At 35.6% G+C, this 18,938-nt stretch overlaps 1 protein-coding gene across 6 annotated transcripts in view; it reads left to right on the top strand.

Moving 5' to 3' along the window:
* Positions 1–18,938, top strand: part of znf536 (zinc finger protein 536) — a 242,912-nt gene that overhangs the window by 158,668 nt on the left and 65,306 nt on the right. For 5 of the 6 annotated variants that reach the window (XM_031900813.1, XM_031900816.1, XM_012962268.3 and 2 more), the window contains one exon: positions 13,237–15,405. In XM_031900813.1, coding sequence (XP_031756673.1) covers positions 13,237–15,405 — 2,169 coding nt within the window. Of the gene's footprint in view, positions 1–6,497; positions 6,543–13,236; positions 15,406–18,938 lie in introns of all 6 variants that reach the window. The other variant, XM_031900815.1, reaches the window with a different exon arrangement.

The following is an 18,938-nucleotide window of genomic DNA, read 5'->3' as shown; positions in this document are numbered from 1 at the left end:
CCACACTATTTATAATTAAACACACATAAAACAGCAAATAACAGAATATCAAAATTGAAACATAAATTGAATAGGAAAGAGTTCAGAGGTACAGAAATGCTGTAATGCTAATCATAATTCTGAGCAAAATGATAAATTATGATGGTTGTTATATGTTGATATTTAAGGTAGATGTTAGAAATGTCCATGGTTATCTGTTTATAAACTGTCACTCATTAGTAAACTCACAGAACTACAGAGCAGATTAAATAGTAATCAAATATGCTCTTCCTGTTGTGATTCAAAGTCATGGAAAGACAACTTGACAAGATGACGTTCTTCTTTGTATTCCAATAACAGGACTTAGCATTTTACTGTAGACTTCAAGGCAAGGATAAAAAAAGAAAAGCATGTGGGGGGGGGGGGGGGTAGGATAGACTGTTGTATTGTTTTTTCCACATTCGTTTTATGACTTTTTTTGTACTTAAAGGAATTTTTTTCCACTGCGTAAGGGAGCATCATTAAATAAAGACTGTGAAATGTGCAATATGGCTTATTTATTTAAATGTTAATTGGTCCAACGAACACTTCTAATTAGCTCTATATTTGCTTAGCAAAAAGTTTTACAAATTCCAATTGTGAAAAGCAGCTATTTGGGGTTTGTAAGCATGTTGCAGCTTCAGCTATGATTTTTCTATAGCTCTCAGCCCTTGAAGGCACAATTTAATTTTTCATGTATGCATACTAGCAACGGTAAACACTTGCGAGTGTAAAGAACCTTCTTTAATTAGCTGCACAACAATTAAAGGATTCACAAACTAAATTGAACCCTGTCTCTGTGCTTACTAGCTGAATTCTACCACCTGTCACAACAGCACTTTGTTCAATCTGTTATGCAAAATCATTATAGCAATATAAGTGAAGGAAAAAAGAGAGAGAAAACAGCAATTATTTCTTACTTTTCTCTTGAATGGGTTATTTTGGGTTCCACCGATGTCAGGTTCATTGAAGTTAACCTTGTAAAATGTGTATGTAATAACACAATTACTTATAGGGTGGTCTTGGAATCCTTTGAAAAATATTTAGCTTCATCCATTTATCAAGAAGACATATCTCTTAACTACTGTACCTTCTGTGATCATTTCCAAGAGCAGCATTATCTCCTAGTCCCTGTTGTTTCTTGCTCTCCCTAATACTAACATGAGAGAAAAACCATATGAAGACAGGCTTGTACATTAGGCTGCCTAGGCCATGCAACAGGAGCCCTTTGGCATTACAGCTGTTACAGAACTACAAGACCCAACAAATATTCACAGGCTGCTGAAAAATATTTGATGTAATTTTCAAATCCTAACATTTATGCTGTATTAGAACCGTAAAACATTTTCATTATATGTACCCTGTTAGCTGTAAACATATATATAATTTAATATTAATTGAAGAAATAATAAAAGGCACTAAGTTTGCCCAGGAGCAGTAACACATAGCAACCAATTGCTTTTAAACAGGTGACCAGTAAATGCTACCTGCTAATTGGTTGCTATGGGTTACTGCTCCTGGGCAAACTTAGTTCCTTTTATTATTTCTTTAATTAATATTAAATTATACAATGTTTACAGCTACCAGGCTAACAGGGTATTTTACATTTTACCACTTATACCACTTATATTTCTATTAGGACACATATTTAATAATATCATACAATATCATGCCTTAGGCTTAGGGGGCTATTCATATACAGTATGAATGACTTGGCATGAGTGTGCTGCCTTCAACTGGCTTGGCATGACTGTGCAGAAACAAGACAATATTGGCTGTGTATGGGTCTAAAATAATAATATCCCTAGCCAATATCTGATCAGAACTTGGTTAGATATTCAGTATAAAGGTTGGAAATCTCATCTGGCAAACACTGCCCAGTTGTGAAATACGGTTCTCTCCTGATTGGTCTGTGTGGCCCCGATGTGATATGCTGGGAACCAAATGAGCTAATTGTGCCTATTTTTAAAATAACTAATAATAACTAATAAAAAGAACTAATAACTTAAACTAATAACTTAGTATAACTAATAATGACTATTAAGATACTAGATACAGTAGCAGATCCAACTATTAGTTTTTTGGTTATCACGTTAAAGATACAGTACTAAACAAAAAATTAAAAAGTTGCTAAAGAATGTAAATAGAATAAAATCTCATTACAGCAAGTAAAGCTGCTTTTCCACTAAGCAGTGTTCGCCTCTTTGTTCGACTCTGATAATTGTTATATTATTACTGTTCTGTTCATTGTAGTCTACCAACTTTCAGTAATTAGAAAAACACACATGATATTTATCGGTTCTTCACTTTAATGTATCTGATTAATTATTTTAGAAGAAACATACAGTAATATGGCCCTTTTTTTGATGCTTGAGGTTGACCAGTTGGTCATAGACAGGTACAGGGGCATTATATAAAAGGCCTTTTGAGTTTATATTCTCACCAAAGAGTGTGGCACCCCATTTTGCATAGGAAATGATTATCACTGGACCTTTACACTTTCTCCTATAACCTCTAACTGAGGAGCCACCAACCTTCATCTAACATTTTATCTGAACACATACTCTGTAATGAGCACAGGGTGTTTAGCAGAAGGCAAGCTTTCCACAACACTACAAATTAATTCCAATTATTATAATTACATTTTTCTTTCCTACTAAATATGTCTTTGTAATTACTAGATATCATGAAATGAAAGCTGAAATTATTTTAAAGCACATATTAGAATTTAGTAGTGGAATCTCTCAAGGGAATGGTTGTTTACTTAATATTAGATTGCTTTTGTAGAACCCTTTCTGTCAGAATCACTGGTACCAGTGATCAGAGGTATCAAAATGTTGGAATAATGTAATTATTTAATGATTAATGTAATACTGTAGGGAGAGGTTATGACTCAGGGGTTGGCCACAAAGTTCTTTTTCAGGGAAGGGGGAGCCAGAGCAGTGACTTCTGGGTCAAATCCTCAGGCAGCAAACTTACTCTGCGGGGTTCTTTATAAAAGTGGCACAAGTAATGTAAAATTCCTATGGCTTTATAAGACTGTACCAAACTGTGGTTCTGTATACACAACGTAAGAGAGGAAACTACACTATATAATATTATTTGCATGCATAAACAAATATTTAGTGAACAGGTCATATATAATTTCTTAGTTTTAGCAAGGTTTCTGATGTTACTTTAAACCATTTTTAACAGGTGTACTTGTGATTGATGAAGGCGTTGGGAAAAGTTAGATGATTCTTCATCCATGCTGAGAAATATGAAAGCAAAGGTCATGTTCACTGGAAATGTTGCCAAATAATTTTAGTAATATGAATACATAAAACTGTTGAACCATTTCTCCCATATCAACAGCAATTGTTTATTTAGCACCCATTGCGTGGTCATTTAATTAAATAACAGTCTTTTAATATTGGAACATTAAATGGCAAAATGTATGGCAAGTGTAAAGGATTATTTAGGTTGCAGGCTTTTGTCATAAATCATATGCTTATTTGTTGTGTTGTAAACTCCATATAACTATTTATTTTTATTAATTGAGCATCTTCATGTATTGTATACAGTTTTTCCTAGGAAGTGGTCCTTACTCTTGTGGTAATATAAATATATATACTATTCTCATTCATATTGTTCTTATCACCAACTTCAAAAGCCTGTAAATGAATAAAAAATGAAGAGAGACAATGACTGATTGGCTGTGTTCATTTATGATACATAAGTAAGCAAATTCTGCATGATACACCATTGGTGGGACTTTGATATCCTCCAGGTCAGACTTACTACCACAAATTACATATTATATTTCACTGAACCTAAATGGTCCATTAATAATAACAGTGCCCAATTAACTGTATTGTTATTTTTTGTGCAGCCAGTTGGTCACGATGTTTATAAGGGATTCTATAGGCTGTCATTGTGCCATTATATATTGTTAAATAAGTAATATTGTTTTGTATGCACTGTCCAACCAAAGGGGATGTTTTCAGTGTAATTTTCAAGACTTTCCTATGCCAAAATTATTTAAACCAGTACAATTGTAGTAAAACTTTAGTCAACCTGTAGAGACACATTGTGTGGTAACATAAAGACCATAACAGTGAAAGTCTCCAACAATAATTAAACAATATTTTTCACAACAAACCCATTAGTAGCCCTTAGCGGCTTTAAATACAAGACAGAGCTAAAATAGAAGGCGAAAGCCAATAATCGTAGCCTTAAGTCTTACTGCCTCCACAAAATATAATTGTGTGTATTATGAACAATTACTTGTTCCTCTGAAAGATTATTGCAGTTGTAGTTAATTAAGAAATAGAAATTAGTCCCTATTTTTTTTTTTAGATTTGTTAGCAAATGGTTCTAACAGTCAGGATTTCATTCCGAACACTGACCTGGGTAAAACTTGGGGTAAAAGGGGCATGACTGTTAAAAATTGAAAAGAGAAAACAAATATGAGAACTGGGAATTATTAGTATCATACATTATTAAACAATATGCAGGCTACATTTGATATAAATACTAACCTTTTAATATGAAATCCTTATAATGTCCATTTTAAACAGCAACTCACATAAAATAAAGTTATGATCAGTTTACAGTTTGTAAGTAACCTATTGATTAAACTTATTTGGGTTTAAGGACCCTGTTTGCTTTCCTATTTAGGTTTAGTTTTCTGTACACAGCAATAACACTAATTAATCTGTGCAAATGATTACTATACGTTTTTCTTTATGATTTTAAGTGGGAGCTGTGGAGGTGATGGAAGGTATAAGACTAAATCTGAAGGGAATTTGTTTTAATACTTATGGGTTTATTGCAAGGTGTTTGTGCCTTGAGCAATGATCATAACAGAACTAAAATTTACTGTTTGTTGTAGCAACTGTCTTGGTTCCACAGACCCTATTCCTAGTTCAGATACATGTTTTTATATATCTGAAGCATTTTATGAATGCAGAGGGGAGTGCTGAACAAAGCCTGTACTGCAATAGGGAGCTCAAGCCTAAACGAGACTTACAAAACAATCTGATCTCAAGGCTGTCAAGCAGCTTTTGACACTGTTGATCATTGCCTTTTGCCCAAAATATTATTTCTCTATGGCTCCTGGTGACTGTCCTATTCTGATTTTTAGAACCAGTGTTTCTACTGTGAAACTTGCTGTTATTACTGCCGTGTTCTCTGGTTGTATCTGATCTTTCTGTCACTATTTTATGGCACAAACCCTTTTGATGAAAATCAAGTACATCTATTCTCACGGAAGAAAACAAACTTTAGTATCCTGGGCCTCTGCTTACATGCCATCTCCACGTACAAGTGTTTTTTTCCTCACAGTAATCATGTTCCAGAAATATCTGTTACAGTTGCCATCTATTCTGTTTCACATCGCTACTGTACCTCTGAGGTTATCTTTGGTTCTCCTCTTTCACAGCTCATATTTTACCTAAGCCTATGGGACATCTCTGAAATAGTTAAAGTTATGCCACCAATAATTACTTCATTTTTTTATAATGTGTATGTATGTATAGCTGTATTTATAAAGCACTACAAGGATATGCAACACTATACAATTTTACAGTATAGAAAAGTACACAGGGAGGACAACTATTATAATTAAATAATAAATAAATATGTATAGATTTACAAAATTAAGAGATGCAGTAGAAATATTGGCTATAGAGATTACAATCTTTGTGCATCAGATACTGTTGATTGCAATTTTCTGCAAATTTCTTGCAAATCTTATAATTATCTATCCCTTGACATAATGTTACTATTCTGGCCAATCAAAAATATCCCTGCTGGGTTTACAGATCTCACCAAATATACATACACTACCACGCCACTCTGCATTCTCTATACAGTTTACCTCTATGCAACCTGTATAAATCTTGCCACAACTCTGCTTTTTATCTCCTATCCACTGTATTCGCCTGTATTCTTCAAAGTATTTCTTGTTTATCATATTGCTTATTACCTTAAAGATCACATGCCTGCAAAAAGTTCCTTCTTATGAACTTCACCCTCTAACTGAACTCCCATGCTTTACCAGACTCTCCTCCGATTTTTTATCTGGTAATTGATATTTTAGACAAGCTTAACTGTGCTTTTCCTAGCTTTAGGACCTCATTTTTAAAATTGAGAAACAAAAAACCTTAGCCATCAGTTGTACTTTACAACATAGGGCAATAGCTTAGTTCTAATATTCTAGACTTTCTGCTGTGTCTAACTTTTTATTTGCTTTTTCCGTTTTTTGTCAAATCCATCAGAAATTTCTTCACATCTTTTATTGGTTGTAGTTGCAGTTTATGTTGTGTATGCCCTACTCCAGTTGTGCAGTACTACGAAAGACAAAAGAATGGGAAAATATGAACAAGATCGCAAAAAATACAAATGTATATTTTTATAAAAAGAAGGCTGTAATTTTTGGTGTAGAGCTTGCAATATATATTGAATAAATAAGTTGATTGTTTACTGTTTATTTACAGGCAGAATCTAAGCATCACTTGGGGGCCTCTTTATACAGATGCAAAGTAAGCAGCTGTCCCACTTGTTTTCATTTTAGTATTAACTCTTTATAAACCTTGGAAAGGCACTGCCATTGTCAGAAAGTGAGTAAACATAAACTTTTGATCTGCATTATCCAATACCTTGTAGAGGTGTGTTAAGGGGAAATATTTTACCACGTCTAATCAAAGCAATAGCACTTTTGTCTCCTTACTTTGACCTCATAACTGGTGGGCATATAGAAGTCTTGTAGGGATCCCTGTATATAACTTTTCACCACTTTTAGGAGAAAATATAAAAGGTTTCTTCTTCTCCTATATTATGTTATAGGGAGAATCAAAGAATGAGGGCTACATTCTGACCCACAGCATGTAACTCTTTGCCAGTGGACAGATGTCATTACCTATTACTTCCAGGAGGTTTTCAACCAATTTTTAAAACCAATTGCAGGTCTCTAGGCAGATATGATGCAGGCTTCACTTCAGTTGTTACTAGAAGCACACAATTGTTTAAATTTACTACTTTAGATTTTAGTGACTAGAGCTGTATACTATTTTAATGTAGGTATGTGTTTATTCATTATATCGAATGCAATTTGTTCACTCAGACTTAGTCACTAAGCTGAAACACAGACACACCAAAATATGAACTGCATTTTGGAAGGTGGCAAATAGTTTCAAATTCCAGATGGCTACTTCAAAAACGAAGCCAGCAAGTCAAAAACTAGGCTGCCGTTTTACTTATAGCTTTATGCTGCATCCTTGCTGTGCATCTGGACAGATTTCCTTTCCAGCACTGAATTAGGAGACATTTTTTGTAAATGTTTGTGTTGACGCATTTTGCTTGGCAATTGATATCCGCATCTTAAAAAATCCATCTATTTATTCCTGTGACACCTACTGCTGAGAGAGGGAGAGCTGATCCACGACAGACTCTGTTTCAGTTAAATGTAGCCAAGAACAGCTTATGAGTCAACCAGCAGATGTTTTGTTCTGTTTAGGTCAAAAAGAACTTGAGGGTCAGTTTAGTTTCCCTTCTAAAAGTCAATTTTAGAAAAGGCAACAGGTTTAGGCATATGACCTGGTCAAGAGCATGGAGTAAAGCACAAGTAATAAGGCATCCCATACATATGTTGCACAGTTTTCTGGATTACATCCAGTTATTAGACAACAGAATATCTGATTATGTGCTTGGATTTCTATATTGATTTTGTGCACTCATTAGATGATTTGTATCCAAGCTTGTACATGTGACAGGTGCCTGATGAACAGAATCTCACTGGTTAGCTCGAATGGAAATATGTGAATCGATTAGACTTTGATCGGTTTGAAATATGAGTATTTAACAAAGCATTTAATTCTATTAAAGGAAAAGACAGCTCTGCTGAAAACTATTGTTTCAAATTTTATCTGTGCAGGCTATTTGTAGTGACTTGAAAAGAAAAACAAAATATGCTGGCTTTCTGTGGCTTGGTGTTATAAAGAATTAGCAAGTGGGTGTGTTAGTGTACGGACTTATCAATTTCCTCCCCACTAATTGAGATTTGTGAAACAAAGGCAATCCTGACAACTTTCAAGAGAACATAGAGGTACGTGTCTGAATTTACAATAGGTCAACCACCATCAGATAATGGCCACCATGTCTTTACATGACAGGTGAAATAACATTTCCTTCTAAATAGGGGGAGATAAACCATGAGAGATAAAGCACATTGGGGTGACTGAAATATTTATTGAGCTTCTTATTTATTTATCACTGATTTTCAGCCTAGTGCATGTATTAGGGTGATTACTTTCTATATCACTTTTAGACAAAGATTAAGAAACCTGGCACTGTCCTGAATAAGCCTGGAGGATAAAAATACATGTTGGTATAATTCACAAGGAACTAGCATATAAGCCACATGGTGTTATAGTTAATATATACTATGCCAAGTAGCTGATAATGGAGACACAAAAAATAACAATGTCAATTGGCCAAAATCACTAGGAACTGGCAGGAGACTGACCAACAGTTTAACATGATTAAAATAATGTCACAAAAAGCTAGCGAATTTTAATAGGCCTGATGAAAGGTTTGCCATTTTATCCAACTTATTTTATAACTTATGGGTTCTACTTAAATAGTTCCTTAAACCTAAGCCTTGTGTGATATTCATAACAGTGCAATTGCCAGTACGATCATGGGTTATCGAAATGTGAACTTAGAGCTTAATACATAAAAACTCACCCATGTTTTATTCATTCCTATGGGAATTTTTTTATCAAATGGTTAACGCTAACTTTCACCCATTCATAAACTCCCATAGAAATGAATAGGTGAGTTTTTATGTATTAAGCTCTAAACTCACATTTTGATAAATCTGCCCCTTAATACTGTAAATGAGAACTGTTTAAAGGAGAAGGAAAGGCTAAGTCACTTGGGGGTGCCAAAATTTTAGGAACCTAAGTGACTTTAATCGCTTACCTTTTACTCCGGTGCCCCTGTTAGAAGAAAACCGCACCAGCCTGGGGTACCTGCAGTGAGCGCTTCCTTCTGCCTTCTGTTGTCAAAATCCATGGGCTGGCGCATGCGCAGTAGAGTGAAAAGCCGACTTTTTTGCAAAGAAGGAAGAGGAGGCCATGCTCGCAGCTACCCCAGGCTGGTGCGGTTTTCTCCTAACAGGGGCACCAGCCCGGGGTATAAGGTAAGCGATTAAAGTCACTTGGGGGTGCCTAACATTTTGGCACCCCCAAGTGACTTAGCCTTTCCTTCTCCTTTAAGGAGTTCTTTATTGTGCAAAGAATGCTTCCAATAAGGACAATAACTTTGCTTAACTAATTCTTAAAGAAAGAATATAAAACTAAGTTTCAATAATTTTTATTGGAGAAAGAATATAAAACTATATCTGCCATATCTGCTTTCTATGTGCTTCTTCCTATATGCATGTTTTAGCAAAACAGCATTACAATAGGCTTTTAAAACATGAACATCCCAGTGGGCCATATGTGGAGTCCAAGGCTACATTAATAAGTGTAAAGTCCAAGGAGTTTATGCATTTATGATATTATGAAACATAAAAGGTTGGCAACTTTTCCTGATTTGATTCTATACAATGGAACATTTAGGACCCCATATAATATACTAAACAGTATTTAACATTTTTGGGGCCCTAAGCAATTATGGGTCTCACTACTGCTTTAACACCTGTATCATGCTTCTTATGTGATGCCAGAAAAAGGGTGTGCATTTGATTTTCCTAACTAGAATTTTTTATAGGGACCTTACAATGTAATCAATTGCTAAAAAGGCTGGCCATTTTATTAAAATAATACTTTTGCCTACAAAAGCTGCTCACTCCCCCTCTTAATGAGAAATGAACATACCAGTCTAACACCTCAAAGCCTGTGTATTAATAAGGATCATGCCCACCTCAGTAATATTAATGATGTTATGTATTTAGATGCCAAAATGTCACCAGTACTGATTGTAAGAGATTGGAGATTAGTTGTTCAGCATGCCAAGCTCAGGGCTAAATTGTAAGCATGAAATCTCTGGTTTATTTTTGTAATAATGTTTACAGCTGTTTAATGACCCTGAAAAGGTTCTGTACTCCGATTCTCTATGTTTCTGATCAGGAGTGTTTTATTCTTGCAGCAACAACCTTCATTAAACAGTTACAGGATGAAATTTAGAAAGGAAATTTTCACAGGAGAGTTGTATTAACTGTTATACTTTAGTCATCATTTTTGCAAAGCATCTGAGCATTTTGTGTGTTTGTTATGCTAGATGTATTATGAGAACACTGGTTAAATGATTGCTTTATTCTTTAGTTGGTAATATTAAGCCTCTCATACAGAGCATGCATGTTTGTTTAACTCCTTACTGCTTATGCTTGATGGGCTGAAGTATGTCAAAGACTTAATACTATTTCTAGGAGTCCTCTGCCTGTGTCCCAAACCAACAACTTTCAAATATCTTTCTATTACCTTAAAAGTTAAACCAGTGCACATCATTGAATGTGAGAGACCATACAGTTCAAATGAAGTGTATAGCATGGGATGTCCAACCTAAGGCCTTCAGCTGTTGCTGAACATTACATTTGATGCATGCTGTGCAGTAACTTGGAATTCAACTATACTGCGGCATGAAAGATTTGTATTTGGGAGTATTGGGGTTTTGCGATAATTAGTGCTGGCCTTTATGTTGATCTTTTTCTACTTTCATCCAAATTTCCACTACACACCCTAAAGCAGATTTTTTGAGTCATCATTGACTTATTTGTGAAACAGCAGTATTAAAAATATGAACTGTATACGGGAATTAAGGTAGATTTATTAGGAAGGCCATTGAGTGACAATTAAAAAAATCCCTATGATACCTACTGACCCTTTTATTGTGATACTGTAGTTGTGACCCTGTTGTGCCATGATTCCATAACACAATACTCCTTGAGACAACAATTAGAACAGCAAGAATACCTGTCATTATTTGAAGATTTATTGGAACAAGTTGTATTGATCCCCCAAATTCATATTTTACCTCAATATATTTTTGTCAATACTCTCTCTGATTGGGTGGGTACATACCATTGCATTCCATATAAATATCTGGCATATCTGTATTCTCAGATTTAACATTTCTACTTACTTAAATACCACAGAATACTGAAACAAAAATATTAATAAAAATTTTGGCCTCATGTGTTTTTGAAGATGATGAATATACTGATATTAGGGTGGTTATTTGGGTTTGATTTTTTTTCTCCATTCAAGTTTTTGCGCTTCAAGTTATGGCTTAAAAACTCGAATCTATGGTATTTGTCTGGTATTTATTAAGTGCAAAAAAACCCGAAAACTCGAATGTAAAATTATGCCATCTAAAGACTTGCTGTAGAAGTTAATGGGAGTTGTAATAAGCAAAGTCAAGCCATATTCTCAAACACAGAGTTTTCGAGCTTGTAAACTTGAAAACTTTGAACTTGTTTTTTATTCTAACAAGTTTTCCTTATTAATAAATAAGCGACAAACTTGAATTCTCAAACTCGAAAATAAATGTGTTCTATGTTTTCCCTGATTGTGTACAATGGTGAATGAATGTGTGTTGGGAAGCTGGGTTTCTAAAAAAAAAAAAAAAGTTGAATAACACTCCCTCGCGGGGGAGTATTATTTTTCCAATAATGAATTTGTGTACCAATAATATTTCCTACAGAATAATCACTGAAATATTTTTTGCATCCCTTCTGAATAGTTATGGTACTACCAGAATGACAATTTGAGGCTAATTATGATTAAAAAATGTAGTACATCTGACATATTCTAAGATTATCTCTAGAATGTACCTCAGAAACTAATCCTTTGTTCCAGTTCATTTTATATATTTCTAATTGATGCTGTCAGTTTGTCAGTGACAACATTAATTCTGTCATTTTTCCATGACAACATTAACAACTAGATCATCTCTGTGACTGCTTATATCTTTGTGTTCTACATACATTTTATTACATTTTTTTTATTAATATTTTGCAGGTTAAATTCATATAGGTTTTGCAGATCCACTAGTCCATCTTCTTAAAATGTAATATACCTTGTTAATGCTTACTTGCAAACACTGAAGGATTTTTATGATTATAATCATGTGTTACAGCACCTAGTACTGTTTCTAAGCAGCATACTAATCAGCTTAATGAGATATTACTGCACTTTTTGTTGACTAAAGCAAAATCCTTTTTATTGTTGGAAAGCGTGTCCTTTTATTTTTATTCAAAACATTATCATGTTTTATTGCATGCCAAAGTGGCTATGGGCTCTGCAAATATTGTAAGAATTTTTTATAATGTATTTGTATATTAACTCACTCCCTGTTTATACGTTATTGCACTAATTTATTTAGGCAGTGACAGAAAACTTCTAAGTTCACATGACAGTCTTATGTTTATTTAAAGCATGTAATTAAAGGCTTGCAACTGCCTTTTTGTCATTTAAAGGGGAAATCCAGTCTCACTGAAGTAACCTGTTTGGCTTCTTGGTTTGAGAGCTCAATATATATTTTTCATTTTTGTAGAATTTAGTCATGTGGACTATACATACAAATGTGTACTTTATATATCTGACAAGTATGACCTTAAGATAGCATCCTGGCATAAGTCAAAATATTAGTGGTACTGGCAAATTAGTTATCATGGAGAGACTATGTGAAAATGATTAAGAAAAAAGAATATATGTAAAAAGATAATGGTTGAACAGAGAGTGGTACTTTATTAAGGTAACTATACCTGGCAGACAGAACTTGAGTAAATCTACCATTGGCCATCACTGTTATATAATAATAATAATAATAATAATAAAATATATATATATAAAACATCAAAAGTCTAATTAACTAACAGAGATGTAAAATGACACTAGTGCAGTTACTAGAACCAACAAATCAATTAGTTTAGTCCACTGCAAGTTAAACCTGATTGCTTGCTACTAATAACTGCACTGGTTAACTGCACCTGTCAGATTTGCCCCATATGCCATAAAGCACTGTGGGAAATGAAGGTATTATATAAATAGCTTTAGTTTAATTTTAGTATAGTGACCTTTTTATTAGATTAATTAATATGCAATCCTTAGTTCATTTTTTAGTACTATTCCTTGGAGAGCTGCATATGTGTGTGAAATGTTGATATTTGTATTTTTTTATACATTTTTCTATCTTCTAATATCATATTCCTGTTCTTTTATTTCTTTTTAGGGATGGAAGAAGCTAGTTTGTGCCTTGGAGTTTCATCAGCTGTGCCTGAAGTTGACACACATCTTAACAGCACTTTGATCAATGGCCAGTATTCAATGAGTCAGAAGTTGCATCAGATAACTTCCCAGCTCAGTCATGCCTTCCCAGAGCTTCAGAATCATCAGAAAACAGAAGAAAAATCAGGAGCTACAATAGAAGAAAAAAGTCATGTGTCAATGGCAAATCAACCAATCAGCAATCAAATGGCTTTGTTAGCCAACCAGCTGAATCGTGATGTTGACAGTGGTCTTAATGGAAGGGTTGATCTTCAGCAATTTTTAAATGGACAAAACCTTGGCATTATGTCCCAGATGAGCGACATAGAGGATGATGCAAGAAAAAATAGAAAATATCCTTGCCCATTGTGTGGTAAACGTTTCCGTTTCAATAGTATTTTATCTCTTCACATGCGTACTCATACTGGGGAGAAACCCTTCAAATGTCCATATTGTGATCATAGAGCTGCTCAAAAAGGTAATCTGAAAATTCACCTGCGCACCCACAAACTTGGAAATCTTGGCAAAGGCCGTGGAAGAGTCAGAGAAGAAAACAGACTTTTGCATGAGCTAGAAGAAAGAGCAATTTTAAGAGACAAACAGATGAAAAACAGCTTACATCAGCCTAGACTTGATGTGAAGCCACAGCAGCACTTACAGCAATCTTCTTTATCTAACTGTCATGTATCTGTACCAGCGAATAATAATACTTCTGATCTTTCCAGCAAAGCACCCTCTCCAAAGCCCACACTTGTCCATGAGGAAGCAGCCACTCCAACAACTGGATTCAGGTGCACATTTTGTAAAGGAAAATTTAAGAAACGTGAGGAACTTGATCGACATATACGAATATTGCACAAGCCTTACAAGTGTACACTTTGTGATTTTGCTGCCTCTCAAGAGGAAGAGTTGATTAGTCATGTTGAAAAGGCTCATATAACAGCAGAATCAGTGCAAGGCCAAGGGTCAAGTGGCAATGGAGAACAGTCGAACAGTGAGTTTCGGTGTGAGGTTTGTGGGCAAGTTTTCAGTCAGGCGTGGTTTCTGAAGGGTCACATGAGGAAGCACAAAGATTCTTTTGAACACTGTTGTCAAATATGTGGTAGACGATTCAAGGAACCTTGGTTTCTGAAAAATCACATGAAAGTTCACCTTAACAAGCTATCTGTAAAGAACAAATCTCCAAATGAAGCAGAGGTTCCTGTGTCCATGAGCAGCGTGTCACAAGAGGCACATGCAAATTTGTATTCCAGATACATAACTTGCTTACAGAGTGGTTTCATGTCTTCAGATAAAGCAAGCTTAAGTGACCACAGTCACATGTATAACAAAAATGACCTTCCTTTAAAAGAAAAAGAAGTTCTTGGAAAATTGCTTTCACCGATTTCTGGCATAGGCCATAGTATGACAGATAGCGAGAAACATTCGATAATTGGCTCACTCAACCTGGTGCCACCTCTAAAATCTAGCTGTATCGAACGATTACAAGCAGCAGCTAAAGCTGCAGAGATGGATCCAGTCAATAGCTATCAGGCTTGGCAGCTTATGGCAAGAGGAATGGCTATGGAGCATGGCTTTTTATCTAAAGAGCAGCAGATGCAACGCAATCATGATGATACTTTAGTTAATGCTGGTGTTCTCTTTGATAAAGATAAGAGAGAATACATCATAGTAGGAGCTGATGGTTCTAAACAGAAAATGCAAAGTAATCTACTTCATAGTTCTAAAATGTGCAGTCATAGAGATGTGCCATCCAAATTAGACCTATTAGAAAGTACCAGAGATTACCTGTCACATAATATGAACCAGCTAGACTATAATATGCAAAGTCATGGAAGCTTAAAAGATAAACCAACTGAGTGCCCTGACTGTGGGAGGGTTTTCAGGACATATCACCAGGTTGTTGTCCACTCACGAGTGCACAAAAGAGAAAGAAAAGAAGATGAAGAGGCTATTCAGATGAGCCTTGAAGAGCGACGGGGATCAGGGAGTGACCAAGAATCTCAGTCCATGAGCAGATCTACAACCCCAGGTTCATCCAACATTACTGAAGAGAGTGGGAACGGTGGAGCATTATCACAGGCAGGAAGTGCACAGGAAGACAGTCCTCATCCTTCATCACCATCTTCATCAGGTATGGAACAATACACCTTGGAAAAATTACATTTAGCTTATCACATTTTATATTTACATTCCTCAAAGTAAGCACAAGCATGACAACTGAAAGATTGCAAGTAGTGATGTGTGGGCTGCCCTGAAACCTGTGGGACCTGCGGATTCAGCCTCACCTTTTCACAGCAGAAGTGGGTCAGGGGTGAGTTCGGACCAAGCTCCCCACCCAAGACTTAACTGAGCTCTGCTTCCACCTCCGGCAGCATCTATTTATAGGCACCTGCACCGCCCCCTCCATGACATCAGAGATACACGGGTCAAATGGGGGTCTATAAATAGATGTAGATATCCAGGCCGAGTTGGGTGCAAGCGGGTTAGGGTCAGGTGTGGGTTGACTATTTGTCGACCCACACATCAATAATAACAATCCCTCTTTTCAGCTGATTCCTCATACTGTTTTGTTCACACCTCACAGAAAGTGGAGAAATTTGTAAATTGAGGAAATGAGAAAAATATCTGTTACCTTTCCCTCCATTTTGGGGTGAAGGGTGTTAAAAGTTATGGCAGTGCTGCCCCAACCAAAGGATTAAAGTAGAGGATTGGTTTGGGGGTGTTAGTGGTTTCACTTTAACAACTCACATCATGCTACTTGAAGTGACAATAGGCTATTACAATCTCCACAAGAAGGTACTAACATTTAATTTCTTTGATTCACTATTCATTGTTAAAAAATGCACCTTCATGTAAACAAGGTTAATTATAGGCTGCAAAGCTGGATTTCTGACAGAGAAAATAACTCTTAGATGCAATTCATATGAGAATTAAGTTAGGTGCATCCTTTACCTGCAATTATGGTTTTAAATTAACCTAACTTAGCATACATAACTTAGCATTTACTATGCATCTAAAAATTGAAATATATGTTTATTATCAGACATTTTCTACCCCATAGTTTAACACTTCTAGGGGTCTAGTATAGATGATGCTAATTGATAATTGCTACTTTTTTCCATTACCGAAGTTTATTTTGATGCATTAATTTATCCATGTCCTGTAGAATATTTTTGAAAAATCGTTATGAGTGTCTAAATTGCCCTGGGGTAAGATAGTGTGGCTCCCTTGTATATTGCAATAAAACATCTGAGATATCAGTGCTCTAATCCCGTTGGTGTAAAGGCCACCCCTGCTTTTTAGCCTGTAAAATTGACCATTTATAATATATCATAACTTGTAATCTTCTGTCCTGTATATTTTCATTTTTTCAAACTGGGAATCTGTTCTGTCTGCCTGTGACCAAGAATTCAAAAATCCCAGATCTATAATGTAGATCCTGTACTGCTAAAGCTGCTCACACAATATCATTATATTGAAATTAGTACTTTATTGCATATTTAGAAAAATGAGCTTCTCCTAATACTGTAATCATTGTGCAAGCCTAACAAAGGAGGAAATTGTGCCATACCAAATATACTGTTACTAATGGCAACATTGATTTCTGCAATCATCCATTAAGACTAGAAAATGAGAGACAGTTTGAGGAACCTTTAGGCATTTCATGCCCACTGTTAAAGGTCTGTTGCAGGCTGCTCTTGGTAATATGCCTTGCTATCTTTTGTCTTCAATGAATATTTAACATGGGAAGTATAAAGTAGCAGGTACATTGTAGTGAAACAGCACATTTCTTTTATGATTTCATTTCTTCCATAGGTTAACTATAAAGTATTGAAAATTGTTGGATATACATTTGCTAGGGTTATTTCAGGATGTATATTTTAAAGGTGCACAAAACACATTAGGGTTGATTCACTAAAGTGCAATAACGCATATAGCATGCTTTTTTGCATTAAAATGTGAAAAAAACACGCAATTCGCTAAAGTATTATCGCATGTGTCAAGTCGCATATCGCATGCATTAAATTACACGCTACCGCATGCATTAATTTTACCGCTTTGCGTTAATTTGCGCACAGAAATAATACTAACACATGATTCACAAACACTTAGACGCGCTAAATATCGCATTTGTCTGTGCGAAAAATAACACCTACTTGAGACAGGCGGTAATTATAGAAAAGTGCAGTTAATGAGCTTTTGGCAATAAAATATGGACTTTGCAGTGTTATTTATTCAAGTATGTGTTGGCCCTACAGTGATGCAGCCACCAGTTTGCAGGGAAATGGTCATTTTCATAAAAGTAGTTTTACGAAAGTAATGGTGTGTATGGCTAATATGGCGTGTGTTTTTTCGCACTCGACGACTATTTGTGCGCGATGCGTTGATTAGCACGTGATCCGTCAAATACCACACAAAAATAGTCTTCGCAACTTAAATAACGCATGCAGCATCGCGTCTAAATTAACGCAAATATACTTTTAGTGAATCGTGCGTTAAGACACAAAAAATTAGACACAATAAAAATTTTAACGCATGCTATAAATAGCGCACTTTTTAACGCACTTTAGTGAATCGGCCCTATTGTTGTCAGTTACAGCTCAGTATGTCAGGTTGCAGACTGTTACAGTTTGGCACCTTAGTTTCTATCCTTACAGAGCATGCTCCTAGTACAGTCTGTCACAGAGCCACTCTTTCAGTTTAGTGTCACACTTCGTGCTGCTGCTGAGAAATGGCAGCAACTAAAGTATTAAACTGCACAACACTTTAGGGAGCAGGGACTTGAAATAAATTCATTCTGAAAACATACATTTTAGAAAAATGTTAAACAGAGAATAGACAGCAACTGGAATAAGTCAATATCTGTAGTTTATTATATGAAAACAATTAGGGGCAGATTTATGATCCCTCTCTATATTTTTGCTGCATGGAAGAAAAATAACTAGCAGTTCTGGTTTACAAATTATTTTCCAGTGTTCCTACTGATTTGAAGTAACAGCTATTTTTACCAGTTCTGTCTCCCATAGAAAGGCATTGCCATCTTTTTAGGGACATATCAAATCTTTAGGGGGCACATTTACTAATCCAAGAATCCGAATCATGAATGGGAAAAAATCGTATTGGAAACGAAAATTTCGTAAGATTGCAAATATCACGAAAATGCTTACGAAAAAATCGTATTAATCACGATAATATCGTATTGGCGATCCGAAAGTCACGAAATTTTCGTACTGAACAATTGTAAACAGAGGTAAAACCTTTCCGATTTTTTCGTGCAAACGTCCGAAAAAGTCGTGCGCCGTACGAAAAGGTTCGGCGGACGCCTGAAAAAATCGGCGAAATTACGCTTGGAGTGTTCGCATGAACGCTCGTGCGTTCGTGCTTTTGTAAATGTGCCCCTAGGTGTTCAGCACTGCTGTTAAACCCTAACACCCAACAGCAAAGGACTTGAGTTTAGTTCAACACAGTCTAATCAATTCTGACAAAGTGATGCATTTTAGAAGCAAAAGACTTTGATCAATGTGCCATTTTGCTATACACACTGTCAGGAAAGTGTTAATAACTGGGATAAAAATCGAACTGCTGGGAACCCATCAGAATTCATCAGTTTGGATTTTAAAAAATTTGCCCCTGAAGGTCAGCTGGCATTTTAACCTGTTTCTT

This window comes from Xenopus tropicalis, chromosome 4 (genome assembly GCF_000004195.4).
Source record: "Xenopus tropicalis strain Nigerian chromosome 4, UCB_Xtro_10.0, whole genome shotgun sequence".
Lineage (NCBI taxonomy): Eukaryota > Metazoa > Chordata > Amphibia > Anura > Pipidae > Xenopus > Xenopus tropicalis.
Note: the sequence above shows the minus strand (reverse complement) of the source record. Positions and strands in the feature narration are given on the sequence as shown.